At 47.6% G+C, this 18629-nt stretch overlaps 1 protein-coding gene across 1 annotated transcript in view; it reads right to left on the bottom strand.

Annotated features, from left to right (window-relative positions):
- Nucleotides 1-2879: 2879 nt before the first annotated feature.
- The window catches only part of LOC146184572 (defense protein l(2)34Fc-like), a 59160-nt gene continuing 43410 nt past the window's right edge, over nt 2880-18629 (bottom strand). Inside the window, exons 2-3 of the mRNA XM_084608814.1 lie at nt 8037-8244; nt 2880-4581 (exon numbers count right to left, since the gene is read on the bottom strand). Of these exons, the coding sequence (XP_084464940.1) occupies nt 4488-4581; nt 8037-8244 (302 nt within the window). The 3' untranslated portion in view covers nt 2880-4487. The remainder of the gene's footprint in view (nt 4582-8036; nt 8245-18629) is intronic.

Genomic DNA, 18629 nt, shown 5'->3' with positions numbered 1-18629 from the left:
CCCTATGCTTCATTATCCCGGCATTTCTTCACCCTTTGGCCTTAAGTGGTTACTTGTGCTCTGCTCAAGGGCTGCGTTCTGCTTAAGGTCTGCGCACGCTACATGTCGGCAGTTTAACGTACTAGCCCCAATGGCACCCAACAATGTCCTTGCCGCCGTTGAGCCGGCATAAAAAGCTTGGACTTTTCTGCTCGAAATGGCAACCTAGCAAAGTGCATTTTTGCGCTTGCTTTTTAGGCTGGTTCTTTCCGTTGTTTTCGTGATTTTACTCTTTGGGTGGCGTTTTGATTACCGAGGAGTATCTGCATCATTCATGCCGCTCAGTTGTCGTCCTGAATGCAACGGAAATTAGAAAACAAGAACTGCGGTACAATGGTTTCTACACCTAGATTCACCCACTGCAGGAAGGCATGCGTGTTGTCGAAAGTTCCCATGGCATCCATACGCGAGGCACAGCACAAATGGGGCTGTCCGTAAAAAAACTGACGTGGTCCACTCTTTCCACTACGCCACTTGTAAGCACCTGTACTTGGCAGCAGCAATGACGTCTAGCATGTCTTACATGGGATCCTCGCCTGTTGTCGGCGCGAGGATTTGTTTTTGATTACGCATACTGTGCGATTGTGTGACGTGTTCAAGTGAGGCAGGTCCATGGTCTAGCGGATGTAAGCAAGAAGGGCGCAGTAGTGCTGGCACAGGCGTACTTTTCAGCATTTTATGCACGCGGCTATCCGACCTCGCACAGTAAGTGCTCACTTCAAGAAAACAAAACTTGGGCGGCGCCTGATCCTAGCCTTAGGAGTGGTACGCTAATATTCCTCGTCGACGCCTTTCCTACTTGTTGTTCCCCACCAACTGTTTCTCATGTTATTGGCTCAGACTTGTTTTGGTCCGCACATGGCTCCTTTTTTTTCTTTTTTGTTTACATTACCATTTGCTTTCGGTTTCAAAGCTGTTTTTCACGTTTATTAGGTCCTAATTATCACACTCTTAAAGTTAACATCCATATATAGGCACATTTGACACACAGTGTAGTGTTAGCGTTGCCCGAGCAACGGGAGACTCCCACCGGCAGTGCACACACGCTCCAACGCGACAGGCGTGCGCTCATAGCTGGCGGTCACCTGGCGACCTCAAGGCGCACTGCCGCGTGTCGGGACCAGTCAGCGCATGCGCAGTGGCGGTGGGCAAGCACACGATACCATTGTAGCGCTAACGGTATTATGGAACACGGTATGTTAAATGCGTCTGATACCTTAAAACATGCCACAAAGGTAAAGACCGCAAAGCATTCAAAAAGTCCCATTCTAGCACCTCTGAACCAGCCTGCGTGGCCTCCGCGTGGCTGCTCGTCTCGCAGCCACAGGTTTTGGCCCCCAGTAAACCCCAATACATTTTTCTATATTATTTTTTCGTCTATTACGCAGGAACTTCCTCACCAATGTTGGATTCATTTGGACCTTTCTCTGAATTCTCTTCAAGGCTCCTCGGAACATTCGGTCATGAACGCCACCGCATACGCTGCCAGGTTTCCCGCGAAACTGATTGGTCCCTATCAGTGCGCAGAAAATTCACCCTTTTATCGTATTTTAATACACTTTATCATAGTAGCACTCCGTTCACCCGGTCGCATATTTTTGCACCCCCTCGTAAGCCACATCGCGTTGATCATGCCCATAAAGTTAACCCCGTTTTTACCCCGACGGAAAAGTACAAACATTCACCATTAATCTTATCAATAAAAGAATGAAACGAACTACCACCCAGAATCGCCACGATAATGGAATCTATTTCAATCAGCTACAAACTTACCTTGAATCATTACATTTCCGGTCAACATATTGGATCACTTTACCAACTCTTTCTCTACCGCTGTATTCTTTCTTATGCATGCATTTCACCGCAATTGCATTGTACTCAATTTCAAGGATATAGTGCTATGGCATCTCTGGGTGCGTTGTTAATGAAGGCTACTTCACCATCAGCATTGCTTTTCTTGTTTTTTGTTTGATTGTATAACAAAGAATTGCATACTGGCTTGCCCCCCCCCCCTCCCTATATAATGCCCAAGGTATCAGAATAAATAAATAAAATAAATGGCGCCCTTACGCTACTCGTAATCCCCTTAAAACAACCTTCACCTCTTTACCTGCTCAGGGCACCCATCTGTCGCGTCCGGCAGGTCGCTCGCTTGCATCGGCGCAAAATGTGTTGGACGACGTCCAGTGGCACACCTCATCATCCTCACTCTTTCATTGAAATCCCAAGTTGGGCAGCGATCATTCATATAATGTCACATTGGACAGGTAGGAGAAATTTTGTGAATCGAACGGTGAATGATCGTTAGTCAGCCCCATGTGATCGTTATAACTATTAAAACGACGTCACCCATTGCGCGGAAACCAGTTGCAATGAACAAGCCACCATACTTGGCAAAATTGCTCCTATTACGCGGATAGCAGGCTTCACTTTACACCACGGTATTTCTAATTACACTGCATCATTACACGGTACGCGAACACCAAAACTAAAGGACGACAACCAAAGGTCACGTGATAGCCTTCCTAACAGCGCTGCTGATGCAAGACGCCAACGATCACAATCAAACCAGGAGGTTCGCTGTGCTCAACTTTGCCTTGAGTCGGCACGTCATATAGAGAGTTGGAAGCGGAAGCCCAGCGTAAATTTTACTGAGGGCAGCATTTAATGTGTACTCCAAAATTTTATTTACATTATTTGATTTTGTGCTCACCGCTTTCTGTAGTTTTTGCGCCTGCGAATCTCAGAGAGATTAAAAAGTCATTGAGGGCATAATCAGCATCACCGCGAAGCGTATTTCACATCTCCTTTAAGGGTACAAAAATAAAGAGCAGGGAGTCTTAACGTTTTCTGAAAGTCTTTTTTATTAACAATGTTTGCTCAACGTTTAACAGTGCCACCGGATACCATTTCCAGCGGCTCCAGTGTGGCAGAAGCTTCGTGTCTTGATTTTGTAGAAGGTACTATAAGAAAAGCATAGCTGTATAGCGTTCTTGTTAAGCCGCTTTGCAAGCTGCGTGTGCTATGCACACAAAGCTGAACCAAACATGTTGCATCATTCCAAACCTGGATTCCAAAGTGCGCACGAATAAATACGTTAAGTATAGAGGCACGCTTAAAAACCACCGGAGACAATGACGCATGCATCAATGGTGACTGTGGGTAACGATACCATATGGCGAGAGTATTGTACAACAACAGTCCGGCAAGTGCACGCAGAAAACAGTGGGCTTCACTTTTTCTTAAGAGCGAAAAGTGCGACGAACTACAAGGAGAAAACAAAGCAAGCGACGCACTAAAAACAACAGGAAGTATGGTACAACAGGAAAAAAAAAAAAAAAAGCAACAAAGAAACTGGTCAGTCCACCGGGCGGTGATCGCAGAAAGCATGTTCGTCATTTCCTAACATTTCAGGTGATTTGATTTGTTAATAAAACAAAAACTCTTTTAATCACGCGCATAATTACATTAAACGGCTATAAAGAAAGTTTATTCAATTTAAGGAATCTTTCGTTATAATCTGTGAAGAACCTAAGAAACTTCTGGCATCTTTTCGCGTCTACAATGCTAAGGTTTCTTAACGAAGCCACTCGATTAGCTTCAATGTGTACAACTTACTGGCCCTGAAGCTCGAAAAGTATAAATTTAGAAACCCCAAGCGCCTAGCTGTTGAAAAAAAAAAAACCAGAAACAAAATTACAATTCCCATTCATTAAGACATCGTTCCCTTATAAAACGAAAATTCGAAATAAAACAGCCCTTTCGAAACAGCAGACGAGTGTCTCGTTTGTGCATAAATCGAGGCAAGCTCGCTTCTGTACAAATTGGAAAGCACAGACGCGTCCACGTACGCTCTGACTCTTCAGAAGCAGCCAAGCGCGCATAGAGCACGTTATTTCATTTCCTCAAGCAAAGGCGTCGACGCCCGAAATTCCTAAAAATGTCCTCGTTCTAGACTTCTTGAAAACCTTCGAATCCCTATGCAGTTCAGTGCCACAGTGGTGTTCCGAACATTCCGCGCGCATTAAAAGCTCTAGAAAGCATTCAAAATCTCTCATTGTCATTCATCTCCACGAAATAAGCCACTACTAGAGGTTATGTTATGGGGCAAATTGGGTAGTACATATTACACGTGCTTTGAAAGGTAAGCATTCTGTCTGTTGTCACGCGTGTGGCTTACGACTCACTGAGTACTGCGACGCCTCAATTCCTGCGCTAATGGCAGAAGAAAAAAAAAAGCTGATTTCCCTTCTCGTGCGCCAACATGGTTAGTTGAGGATATGGCGTGCAGGACGCGAGTCTTTCCCTACTCAGTCGCTGAACGGGGACATCTTCCGGAGCTCTGGAAACAAGAACAAAAAAAGAAGGGAGGTTCTTCGCTCGAGGAGATGAAACCAGATCCATAAGCTGTTGGGCGCCTGTTGCTTGTCCTATAGGCATGTTGCTTCCTACTTCTTCTTGATGTACTGCAGCGTCGGAACGGACGGCACAGATGCCACAAGGCCCGTGTAGTATCGACCGTATGACTCCACCACAGTCGCCCTGCGATGCACCGAACAAGAAGGTAGCAGCGTTAGTCAAGGAGAAGTTTGTTCCACATCTCGCGCGCGTGTGTGCTCGACCCAATGCAAATAATTACTGAGAGAGATGTAAATGAACCGACCGCAAGGTTGCAAGTCAGTTTGGTTTCTTTCGGCAGCGCGCCCTAGCAGGAGTAAGTAGAGGAATAACAATCTGTTATGGCCTGTTCGAATACCCGTCAAGGAATAAATGGCAAATGTCCATCAAATGGGCAGTACGTCGCAATCAACACTCCTAAACCTGCTATTCTACTGTGATGCTACGCTAGCAGGTGCAAGGCGGTTGACCACGAAGTGGTAACGATAGGTAGACGCCATTGCTTGGCGGGCCGCGGGGCATTTGCCACTGCGCTCTTGGCACTGAGTTCGACTAGAGTTTTAGCATCTTCGAGCCACCACAGCACAGTGAGCAGAATGCGCCACAGAACATTAAATTTCAAACCCAGTTTTGAGGCTACCACTTCTGGAATGGGACCGTGTGCAAATGAAGCGGCACCCGACTCAATTTCGTTTCGTAGTTCCAATATAGCAGTGTAGCTCAATCACTCACTCGGGGATACTTGTCTGGAAGCGAGAATTGCCGCCTTAGCGGGAACGATTTCTGACATATACCACTAAACAGAAGTCAAGCATTGCAATCTACGAATAGGGGCGCTTGTATTTCGAGAAGCATCCATAGATGCTGAAGAGACTGTGTTCCCAGATCGACTGAAATGAAACGCTAGGCCCCTTTAATCCCGCTGTGACAATTGTCTCTTAACTCAGGGCAAGGCGATACCCTGTGGCACAGTCATGCCATTGATTCTTGTTCTTTTTTATTCGGTCTAAACGGGGTCTAATTCCCCTGCAGGCGACTGCGCACAGCCTCTTCGTAGCTACAAGCCGCGTTGTGTCGTTTTTACGTTGGTGACGTTCCAGAAGATACTCGCAGCTGCATAAAACAACTAATACCAAATAAGCAGCATTCGCAGCAGCAACTCAAACACGAGTCGTGAGTTTCCTACTCCCTCTCTCTAGAGAATTGTCACCGATTGCCGTGCCGACCGGCCGATGCTATCGATGGCGTAAGCCTGCCTAGCTTCTGCTATCGAAGAGGGGCGGGAAAAATATCGAAGCGCGTAGCAACTAAAAATAAAAAGATGACCATTCCCATTGATATGTGCAGAATCCTGCTTGGTGTTCCAACGCTTTACAAACATCCTGAAAAAGTGGGTTCAAATTATTAAAAAAAAAAATTTTTGCCGGAACAAAACCTCCTCCAAGTTTTCAGCTAACTATCATTTTAATTGCGTAATTTGGGTGGTTAGTCCCAAAGAGGAGTTCGAAACCGTGAACAAGACAATACGAAATCAGTTTTTGAAACGAAGAACTCAATTTCAAAAGCCCTGAAACGCGAAGAAATCTGATGCTTTTTTTTTTTCTTTTTTTTTCAGGATGACACTGACTAAACGCAAGAGATGCGCTGGATGATCGGTACACACGTGACGTCAGGTGATGAAGAGTGCAGTGGCTACGGCATTCAGTTCGAACTGCTACCTTTATTGCGTCACGTCAAGGACTTTATTTTGCCTCTCAACTTGGTGCATGGTAAAGGTCAGTCACAGCCAACTATACGTGGTCGTTATCACTGAGAGCGACGAAGCTAAATTAAATGCATGACAGGCCAGAGTAGGGCAGGCAGTTCGAATTCGGTGCCTTTGACACTGCATCATGTCATCGCCGGACGTCGTGTCGAGCAGAGCTTCCTGCGCACCTCCCGCGGTCAGCTTCGGTTCAGTGCGGAAAAAAAGCGCCCGACCTCTTCGCGCTGCAAGGTTTCAGAAAACGATTTTTTCGTTGCACGAAAAAAAGATAGTAATAAAAGTGTAAGCGTTGTTTCTGCTGCTGTAGCGACACTAGACGTCGTCATTGCTTTTTTGTTTCCATTTTCCTTTTATGTTTAGCTTAATTTTGTATTTAAATTACATTTTTACTTTTATGTTTTATTGTTATTTTCCCCAATGCCCTCCAGCGTCCTTACGCTAGACAAGGAGAATTTTGGACATGTTCGTATGAAGTCAACGCAGAGTACAAAGAAGTAATAAAGCAGGCGCAGAGTAGTGGTTAGCGCATTTGTGTGGTACACGGAAGGTTGGTGATTCGAGTCCTGACGTTCGCACTTTTTATTCTTTATGTCAGTTCGTGGGAACACGTGACATGCTCCCATGACACGTTCTGACGCTCTGATGACCCCCCTCATGAAACAAGAAATGCATTTGCATTAGAACTGATATAGCATTGTCTTATTGACAGCTTCGAAGTCCCCAATAGGACTAACCACCATCCTCCTATAATTAAAAAGTTCATTAGTAGATTTTAGTTAATTACCTGTATTAGCAGAAGAGTTTTATACACACTTTGTCCACTGCGACACAGACCTTGGTCCTGCAAATATTCTATTTTTTTTTTTCTATTCTGAACCCACTCGGAGGAATTTCGAAGGTGTTCGCTGGAACACCGGGTACACTCCAGGCGCAGCCTATAGTGCAGAAAACGGCACGATTCTCCAACAGTCATGGGTCACTTTGCTATGGCTCCATTTTAATTCCATAAAATACTGTCGATCTTTCTCAAAATCCTGTATCATACAAAAAGGGCATTCTGAATTCATCGAATAAGCATACGTCACCCTAACGTCCCATCAGGAGCGACCAAACGATAAGGCCAATGTACTATCGGTCCCTATGAAACGGTGAACTGGCGTATGCGTCTTTCGTACATGGTTCTGGTAAGCACAAAGATGAATTACACTGCAGTCGGATTTTATCGGTGAGAGTAGAAAAAAATATTTTTTTTTTTGTTCACCCGCACATTCGAATTTCATTTCAGCTTGATGGTAATAGCAAAAGTTTACGGAATGGTCGATAGCCGAAAAATGTGTTCGGTGCAACATCACTAGCCAGTCTCCTAAAATGTCTATAACATGCGGGCCCCACCTGTTCAAGTCAATAGTATAAGAATGGTTTGCGAGGCACCGTTACAGTTAATTCATGCCCGAGCATATGGTCCCATAAACCTTTACAGTAGACTGTACTTTTTTTTTTTTCAGGGGTCTCGCAAGCTCCGACGTTCCCTGGGACCTGTTCACACATTGCACATGCGCATGCAGCCCAGCGACGGCCCCGCTGGGGTGGCTCAGGGGTTAGAGCGCTTGACTACTGTGCCCAAGGATAGGGGATCGGATCCCTGCCTCGGCGGCCGCTTTTCACTCTAGGCGAAAAGCAAGGCGCCCCTGTACTGTGCGATGTCAGTGCACGCTAAAGAACCGGAGCCCTCCACTATGGCGTCTCACATAGCCTGAGTCGATTTGAGACGTTAAACCCCACAAACAACAACAGCAGCAGCCCACGACACCACGGACGGCTGGGTGTGACTCACATGAAGGCGACCTCTCCCTCAGGCCGGTTCTGGGGCGGCAGCCAAAGCAGAGACACGTGACTCTTGGGGTGAGCGTCGTTGTGCGTCACGGCGCTGCAGCTGACCGGGTGGGTGCCTTTCACTTTGAGGAAGGAGCCGATGCGCTTCTGGGTGCGCGGGTCCATGGCGGCGATGAAGAAGCCCTTGAAAGGGGCGCCGCCCAGCTCAACTGCGAGGAAAATGAAAAAAAAGGCCATGAAGCCAGGAACAAGTGTCATAGAAGCGCCACGAGAACTCGAAGCCAAAAAAAGATTTTAGCAAGTACTAATGCTCGAAACACGACCCAAATACTCTCCTTAGTGTGCAAAGAACTCGTCGCGGAGAATGCAGGTTAGAAAGCAAAACCTACCCGCTCTTAGAGGCGGAAATACAGCTAGCGCATCGAGTGCTAATAACAAAATAGCATGTCTCCCACAAATATCCCCTAGATTTTTATTCCGAAGCGTAGATTCAGTGGTTCCAGCCGATATGTATGATCGAGAGCCCCCCTCACATTTTATCTCTGTTCAGTTTTGTAGTTTTGTCACTTCGTGTACGGATTGTGGTTACCATTTCATAGCCAACGAAAACCGCTGCGGCAGCCATAACAGAAAACTCTACCAATTTTCCCATTCGCGATCAACGCGCTACTTTTTCATTCTTTCGGCTGTGTGGGTAGCGTGAAAGCAAATACGCGACGGCGAAGCGTCTGGTGCTTAATGCCACTCATTTAGGTCAGACAGAAGGTTTTGATTGTATAGGACTGCAGCGTCTTGTGTACCACGTCACCAAAACCGGTCAGTAACATATGACGATAGTGCTACGCAAGTTACCGGTTCGGTTGTTGTTGTTTCTTTTCTTTTTTTTTCTTTTTTTTTTTTTTTTGACGATGGCCAACATAGAGGCAAAACGAACGGCAATGCCCTGTTGGATTATTTGTGTCGATGCATCTTTTTAGGGTTGGGGCACAACATTTCGGAATAACATTGTCTCTTCAAATGCGCTCTACACACTAAAGCGCGCCTCTTAGCAAAAGAAAACTCTTCGACAACGGTCACACTGAACGAACGCCGCGAGATTAAGACCATTTCAAAAGTACACTTGCCACCGCTATCAAAATGCCGTTAATATCTCCCGAAGATTATTGCTCAAAACAAAACAAACAAAAAAAAAGCACGCGTGATCGGAGTACCCGACCAATATATAGCCTTCCTTTACGGTCCCCATCAGAGCCGAGTGAGGTATATCTACACGATGTAACTGCCCTAAAAGGGACCTAAATTTACTCCGTCGGGTTGTGACTGCAATTGATACACTGCCCCGACGACTCCACGCTGGGAAGCGTCGTCAAAAGTCGAAGCACGTCGCGACGCTCTCGGCAAGTACGGGACGTTCCGAGAAGCGCCGCAGGACTTCGCACTGCAGCGAGCCAGAAGGAGGAAAAAAAAAAACAATACCGGCGAAGCGCTTCGACATCCTGATCGCACGTTCTAACTGAGCTTCCAAACTTCGTGACCGCTCGGTTAAACAAGCTACGAAACCCGGAACAGCGTTCGGCCTGCTCTCGGTGACTCTTCGCTGCGAGACTTATATTCCTCGTGATCGAAATGGCCCGTATGCTATAGTTCGTCCTCACGGAGCACCCCCGCGGATAAGAAGCCTGACGGCAGAAGCAGGCAGTGTCGGAAGACGTCGAACGTGGTCTGGACAGATTGCACTTGCACGAGCGAGGAACGAGGACGAGCGGTTGTTTGCATTCGCTTGCGATTACCTGCTTAAGGTGTTCTTTTTTCTCCATTCGCTATATCTCGCTACCGTCTCTAGACAGGCAGCAGATGGGACGAGAGGTAGCTCTTGCGCGAAGGCAGGCGTGCATACTTTCACCCACGCTCGCCTTTTTAGCTTATGTCCGATGTTCAGAGTCCAGAAACGACCCACTGAATTTGCTCTTGCTTATGCGTTGCTGAACTGCGGGGAAAAAGTCTGCAAAGAGCGTCACTGATAGATCCGCGCTTTGGCTGTTTCGCGCAATACTCTCAAGAACATTAATATTGCGATTGTGGGACTGCAGAGCCAGCAGAAAACCCAGAAGGAAGAGCCCGCAGAGTTCTGTATTCTCAACTATCGTACAGAAATGCCGACTCGTCATGTTTGGGTACATATTGAACTCAGTATCAGGTAGCTAACACCTAGTATACTGTAAAATATTCGAGGACACTTTGGTGACTAAAGTGGTGAAACGCACATCTTTCTTTAAGCTAAGCGAAATCCTTTTGAGGAGTTCCTTCATGACGAAATAATCTTTAGCAGACCGTGTTGCGTATGGCCGCCTCCTTTACTGGAGTTGCGGAATCCTTCCCACCGGCCGTGCGCACGCACTTCATTGGTTCCGACGCGTGGCAGCTTGCCTTCAGGCCGCCAGATGGTGCTAGTTGCCTGTCAGCTTAGCGCATGCCCATTGTGTTGGGACCAATCAGTGCGGGGGCAATGCCGGTGGGAGGGACTCCCCAACTCCAGTAAAGACGAACTGCTAAAGGTGTCTAATTTCGCGCGGATCGGTCCGACGTAAATGATGTTTAGCATTGCATAATTGAAGCAAATATTCGTCATCCTTAGCATCGAAAATCCTAGCCATCCCACTACGGTGACGATGTCTGTGTTTCCAGTGATCATGCAAGACGCACTCGATGCAACACTGTTCCGAGAACGCAGCCTGCGCAGTAAGCAAATCTTCGCTAAGAGCGCTGGTCATCACCGGAAGGTGACAACTTACAGTCTCTTATACTTGCTTTTGAGTCTAACGCTTTTTTATGGCTTATATGGCAGTTGTGCTCTAAAAGAAATGTGGCACAATTTTGTATGAGAACTTCCCGATAGCGCCATAGCGCTCCTTAGCCATCTTACTCACGCCGTACAGCAGCAAATCATCAGGGCGGCGGAGCTCGCTTTTAACTCATACAGGTGCAAGGTATTCGGTATTAAACTTTCCCCATGTTTTCTTTTTTGTTTAAGCACAGTCTGACCAGTCACAAAAGCTAGCATCGCACACGGAGTACCCGTTCATGCGCACAAAAAGTGACTGGATATGTGTTCCCGCAAAATTTTTCATTAACAAAACTAATAAACGACTAGTTGCTGCCGCCACCATGCAACTTACATTGGAAACTGAAGCGGTAGTCCCTTTGATTATTACATTTCGTAGTCATCTTCAAATACACCAATGATCCGAATTTCCAACAAGACCTACGTGACTGCGCAATCATGTTGACGACACGTTCAAGACTGCTAACTGGCGCAGCGCAGCTATTGTTCATGGCGTCTGAACAGTTTCGGAATCGGAAAATAAAACGGGGATAGGTTTAACAGAAATACTAAAAAGGGGCAGATCGGGGAGAGGCGAACATCACTGACTTGGCATGTGTAATTATCCGGGTTAAGTTTGACATTTGGAAGTGAATATATGGGGACAATGGAGTGTGGGGTCGGGGTTCTACAAATAAAATAGTCTAGGAGTAGCAGCACTATGTTTCTAGCATCAACACGAGCACTAACTGCATGTTGTGACTGAATCTTTTGTTAGATGATTTTTCTTGATTTAAAGATTGATGAGGACAGTTATACTCTCCCGCTGTCTCCTCCGTGACCGCATAAGAAGCTGTGTACAAACCCGGCTCGCGTCTACTCACATTAATTCTCTGTTCAAAGACTCTGAGAGCCTAGTTTTGAGCCTCCCACACACCAGAATAAGTTTCTGAAATATTAGGCACCTGCTTCACTTTTATGTTTTATTTTTTGACGTCCGAATTTCAACTAGCGAGGCTCGCGGTGAGATACAGCCAGAGCGCTCACGGTTTCGCAGTGTATAACTGACCCGCTTCTTTAGCCATCGCAGCCATTTTTCCAGATCCAGGTGAAAAACACAAAGCGCCTTCTTCTGCGATGGCGGCCGTCGCATAATCCCATTATTCTCACGCCGCGCGCTCTCTGGCTTTTGTAAACACCGGCGTTGCCCGTCGAAAGCTCTCGTCCCGCGGCGCATCCAGCGAGTAATGAGCTGCCCCGAGGCGGCACATTTTCCGCGCTCTGGCGTAAGCAGCGTTGATGACGATCTCGAGCGTAGCTGCCCTGCTTTTCTCGCCGCCTTTGCGGCTCGCCGTATAGCGCATCCGCGTATGAGGCCGCCGCAGCAAATGACGACGCCGAGATGGAGCTTTGCCGGCGAAACGACGGTGCGCTGAGGGAAAAGAAAGGCGCGTTCTCATACACGACCAGAGCTTCGACGGCCCACCAAGGAACAGACAAAGCCGTCGCCGAGACGCGAACGGCTACGGCAACAATGCTGAGGTGTTCTGCCCGCTATACCCGGAGCCATCTATCTATCATCTAAGCCACGGCGCGTTCCCTTTCGCTGCACGCGCCCAGCGGCGGACGGCGCGTATGCAAATCTTCCCGACCGAGGTCCCGTGTGAACTGGTCCGAAGAATCAGAATCGGCCAGCAGCCGACAAACATGAAGGCGGGACCGCAGCGCGTGAAGTCTTCGGCTTCGCTTCGGCGCTTATGTTCGCGAATAGCCTGCGCGTCTGCAGCGGCGTGCTATTGTCGTCGCCTGCGCGATGCACTGGAATATAAATGCAGTACGCCTCGATCAGCCCGTCCTGCTTGTTGATGAATGTCAGCGAATAGCTAGCAGCGTTTTCGTTATCAGGTTTCTTGCCCCCCCCCCCCCCCCCCCCCCGTTGTTCCTGTTTCCCTGTCGGCACTAGCGCTGTGTACCAACGTTCTGGTCATTCAAATTTCATCTGCGCGCATGCATTTAGCGATTTCCGCAAGCTATACACATGACGAACCACCCATCTGCTTAAACAGGGCGCCAAAAACAGGTTCTAGGGGCCATACGCATTAATTCAGTGAACTTTCGTTCTTCCTTTCTATTTTTTTATTCGGCTTGCCGAATAATGCCGCACACGAGAATATCTAAGCTTCTCGTTTTCTCTTCGGCGAGTCGCGGACATCACGGTGGAAAGGAAAGGTTCCAGAAGATCATCGTGGCCGCCGCGATGCCAGGAAACTGCTTGCTTTCATAACTTTTACTGGGCCCCGCCGCATTAACTAAGTGGTTAGAGCGCTCGACTGATGTTCCCAAGCATTCGGGACCGAATCCCGACCGCGGCAGCCGCTTTTCGACGGAGGCTGGCACCCGTGTGCTGTGCGATGTCAGTGTTCGTTAAAAAACGCAGCTGGTGGAAATTACCCAGAGCCCTCCACTAGGGCTTCCCTCACTGCTTGAGTCTCTTTCGAACGTTAAAGCCGATACACTAAGTGAAAGCATGATTTTCTTGCGCTGTCATCTTTGCTCGTACCTTCTAAAAGTAAGCGAGTCCATTTTGTAGCGGAATAATGTGTACGCTGTTGCTCGTCCAGCTATAGCTGGGCGAAGACAAAACTTGCGCGACCGCGGAAATCCGTTTCTCCTAACGAATTCATTTTTTTTTTCGAGTATCATTATTTTGTCTGCGTCATGATCACCGTAAAGACCAAACCTACCGACCAAAATAAACTGGGAATGCGCGCATATTCACGCACGGAAAGTAGCTGCCTGAAGCGTAACAAGTTTTTTTTTTTTTTTTTTTAAACAAGACATGCATCAAACGAATCAGCGAGAAACGTTTGCGCGTAAGTTTCGTCCCTCGCTTCCTCGTGATCCATGTTGGCATGTAGCTTTCCAGCGTGACTGCACACAGCCATGATGCAAGGAGACGATCATGCGTAGCCTCTCGACATAGCTGTAACGCAATATGTCCCCACGTATCACCCGCTCGCAAGTTTTATCAAAAAAAGCGAGAGACAATGCGCGACATTGCTTCCGAAAGTCGACAGGACGCCGCGTGGAGGAAGCAAGGCGAATAAGAATAAATCGCCACGGACAAGGGTGTCGCGCAATCTTTCCCGGAAATCGGAATGAACCACAAGGCATGCGAATGGTATGCGGGACATGCAAGCGGCGCCAGATTCCGACGGAGAGAAAAAAAAAAAAACGCGAGAAACTCAGTTTTTTCTTCTTTTTTTTTTTTTCTTTGCGGTTTTGTTTCACCGCGGCGCCTGATCCCACCTCGATAAGCAGTGGCGAAACAATGTCCCTAAGTGCGCTTTATCCTCGACGGCATCAAAGTGGCCGATGCAAATGACGTCCCGCTGAGTCCTTACCGCGGCAACAGTGTAACAATGCATGAGGAAACGGTTAATTGGCCAACATGCGCAACAGGGGGACATGCAAGTACCAAGCGAACGATAAAACCGCACTCCTCCTCGCAACAAAAACAAGAACAAGCCATGAGCGGGCGGCCTATCGACAGCGAACTGAACTAAAAAAAAAAAAAAGCGAGATGTGCAACTACTTCTTTTCGCTTACACAGCCTTTGGTCGCGTTCGGTTATATTTCTGTCCTCGAACTATGCTCTGCAAACCGTGATTTGTGATGCATGAATAAGCCCACCGGTAGCTTTCTCGCGAAACCAAAGCATATCTCTGGCCACTATAGTCCGAATGCCCAGTACAACACTTACGAATAACCTTTGTACACAGCCGCGACAAGGCACAAAGTGCGGAGTTTTGCTGGTTGGTTAGCGGTCATAACACGTTTAGCAAAACGTGTGCGAATCAGGATAAACGGACCTATGTCCGCTTCTTCTCTTCTCGCACCTTCTGTGACTCATATGTAATTTACCGTTTTTTAACACCCGAAGAGGGTGACGTCCTTGATGGTCAGAAACAAATGAACGCAGAAGCAGCACTGACTATTTAGTAGCCACACTGAATATAAATTTCAGGGCTCCAAAAGAGCTGGCTCCCACAACTGTTCTTTCCTCCCCTGTCAAATTTCTGTTTGAGCACCCGCGTTCTATTGTCGGTATAAGGCGACACATACAATGACAGTGAATCCGAGCAAACCAGGTAGAGTAACGACTGCTTTATGCAGCTGCGTATACCTTACCTTGATGCCACAACACTAAGAAAACCCTATTATCCTGTTTCGCTTCGCCTTTTTTTTTTCTTGCATCGTCAGTAAGTCGACGTCATGTGCAATACAACGTACTGACGCTTGTTTTGATGTACGTCATGCGAAACCTCACTAGCCATTGTTGAGGCTCAAGAGTGTTTTCGCATGGGTCGATGCGTCTGACCGAGGCATCTGACCAGCGAGAATGTTAAGTCGGCAACAGGCCTTCAGGAACTTTGATGAAGAAAACTGTAGCAGCGCTTTCATGTTAAATCCAATCTCAAATGCGGAGACTCATCTTCTTCGTTACCACCACCACCACTACCAAACAGGCTGCAGCAACTACACAGCAAAGTCGCACCCTTTGATCTCAAGTGTTTCAGCACTGGTCTCTCACAACCGTAGCCCTTCTGATTATTAGGTAACTCCATCGGTAATTTCAGACACTTCCCTCCCTCAGAATGCAATCTACGCTACGCTAAGTCGACATCGCTTGTCTCTGTTGAAGGTTTACAAAAGCGCCCGCTGCCAAATTTGCATTTTCTTTTTCCGCCTGCAATTAAGGAGTTCAAAAGTTTGTGCCGCCTTGAAGTTCCGGAATGATGCAACCATTCCCCCTGCTGCGCTGAGCAGCTCGCTCAAGTCGTGTCCACCAAAAGCAGACTTCAGCCAAGGTACGGCGTCGAGGTACTTACGATTACACCAAGCACCCTGACACGGCAGAAAAGCCCCGAGCGCGGTTAACGCAATCCAGTTTTTAGCACCCAAGCCATTCTTTGAGCTGACTTTCTCGCATTACGTGCGTATTTCCATTTCGCGAAAGTTCCCATTACCTGCACACTACTGCGGCAAAAGACACGGAATGAAACAATGAATGCACTTTTTAATTTTGTTTATTTTTCCTGAACGCGGCCGTGCCGTTACGTCAGGCCGCTCCTCGCAGTGCGCCCATATAACACTCGAAGGCCGCCTGCCGAAACAACACTCGCTTCTCTTTCTCGGCCCCCCTTCTTGGGCGCGCACGAGCGGACGCGTGTAACAGGGTGCATGCGACCGCGAGCCGACGCCCATGCACGCGCGCGTGTCATCAAGAGCAACCTTGCAGCGGTCGGCCAGTAACAACGGAAGCACGTATGCAGCTCGTGGAGTGGCGCGGTGGCGCCGAAAAAGCGCGGCGCCCCCAATCTGCATGTGTACCTCCTTGCGTCGTAGGCGGCCACGAGACGCTCTCCAAGCACTTGTGTGCGAAGTACTGCTACTCCGTTTGGACGCCGGTTTGCACGTCGCAGCGAAGCGACGGTCGCCGGCAGACAGCCAGGGGCAGTTGAAAGGAAAGGCGAAGACAATAAAAATAAATAAATAAATATCCCCCTCGCCCCCCTTCGAGCAAGAAGGCAATTCAGGTGGCGTTTCTTCGCGTTCCGGTCACGAGACAGGTGCGCAGGAATGAACGCCGCCGACACTCGATGGCGGCGCCTTCGCTCGCGTCGCGCGCTATGTGGGCTGAGTTTTCTCGACATGTGGGCTGGACGCACCGAAAGCAAGGAAAGTGGCTGAGACACAGCAGACCGGAAGGGTTGCATCGTCACCCGTCGAGCTGTGTGTGCGCAAGAACGAGTGAGAGGAGAAGAGCATAAACAAGGCCACCTAGGGAGACAGCAGCCGGAGCCGAGGATTCCTGAATGCTTAACTGCGCTGGATACGAAAGAAGTATCTGCTCTGCCGAGTTCCTCACAAGTTGAGTGATGGGGTAGCGTAGTGGAGCACCTCGCGAATTGTGCAGATGGAGTACCGTGGGAAATTATAGGCCGACGATTACGGGCTTAGAGCAGAGAAATGTTTCAATTTGTTTACCTCTACTTCCACTTTATTTTTTTACGTGATAGAGTAAGGAACCCGTTTCGCAAAAAAAAAAAGAAAAAGAACCCAGCATCGGTGATGTTTGTAACGCGACGATCAGCAGAAAGCAAAGAAATAAAATCAAACCTATGAAATCGACATCGGTTATGGGCTTGTGATTTCGTAGAGATATAGTGACATAACCGTTATTCGCACAGCGTTCAAGCTGGTGTCATACAATTTACTGTCTGATTCAGGATTCATCTGATAGTAAATTTGGAGGATTATTTGTAATAGGGATTCAAAACGACGACTCGTGTTTTTCCTACTTTATGCCATTCATTTTAATTGTAGGTGTCCACCAAGAAGGGAGACAGATATTGCGCCTTTTCCTTTTCCCAAAACCTAATTTTCACTCGAACCTTCCTTCCCTTTCTTTGCGGGGCGGGTCAGATGTCCAGAAAACAATCGTGACAGTTACTGCGCCTTTCCTTACCGGTGAACCAATTATATAACGTTCAAAAGAACAAAGAATCGCGGAATGATGAGCCAGTATTAAATGCGCTGTCACGTGTATACTGCTAAGACAAATCTCGAGCGGACCCCTAATTGTTTCTTCTTCTCTTTTTTTTCTGTCGTGCGGGCACACACCATATATGCTACGCCAGAATTTTGATGCTATGTTTTCTGACCTCGCGGTCGAATAAGCTCCGCCTTGTACCCACGCAGCCTCATAGAATTTGTCTGTGCTGTCACGGCATTTCCCCTCAGTGTGGTTTTGAATTTATCTGCCAGGTGTGGAATGTTCAGCGTCTCGTTGCTTTGTGCAAATTAGGAGACATGTCAAATTGTGCTGACGTTTCGCAGCCATATTTCTCTGCCACTCTACGCCTGCCCACTCTCATCCCCAGCACACACACGCGCACTGCCTTTATTTCCATCGGTTTATTGTTTTTTTTTTTTTTTTATGGCACGTACTACGCGATCCTTTCGCACGCTGCACCCAAAGTGTGTCTTTTCTGCGACCAGCAGTAAAGGGCAACCCTGTTTCCCAAGGGGGACGACTTCACCCTTGGAAAGCGGAAGGCAGGTCCTGAAGCAAATAGCACCACTCAGGTCGCTCACCCGTGAAGACAGAGCAGGTTGCGTTACCGAAATATGAACACTATAGTGCCGAGACAGTGGGAAAGAAAGAACCAAGAAAAAAGCCAACGACCCCAGTAGTGTAAATGTACACTTCTAAGAAAAAAAAAAATACGAAGGAAAGAAAAAAATGTGTTTTGTATCTCGTCTATATATAACCAGGAATTTCTTTTTTTTTTTTCTTGAAACTGCCACTTATTTTTTTCCTAACGGGGAAACCGCCACTACACTAACAGCTGCTCAGGGAGTGCAAGCAGCTGTCGGTGGTTGCACGATTCGCGTCCTACTTGTCGCAGCGGTGTTTTGCAGAGAAAATAGAGCACGGTCTATTCTTAGCGGCTCGAATTGTGACACCACTAAAAGTACATTTCCGATAACATGAGCATACTGCAGTTTTACCGACGATAATAACGCACTTTAAACCAATAAACTGCAGCCCATTTCCGCCATGTTCGCCGGACGATAGGAGCGCTCACGTGATTCAAGCTGATATTTCACAAAGTGTACTCACCGCCGCAATCGGCTAAACTCTGGCTCGAACGCCTGACTGAATATGATTATTTTATATTTTTTCTCGTTCAATCCGGCTTATGA

The sequence above is a fragment of the Amblyomma maculatum genome, chromosome 7, assembly GCF_055883805.1.
Source record: "Amblyomma maculatum isolate TAMU_Amacu chromosome 7, ASM5588380v1, whole genome shotgun sequence".
Lineage (NCBI taxonomy): Eukaryota > Metazoa > Arthropoda > Arachnida > Ixodida > Ixodidae > Amblyomma > Amblyomma maculatum.
Note: the sequence above shows the minus strand (reverse complement) of the source record. Positions and strands in the feature narration are given on the sequence as shown.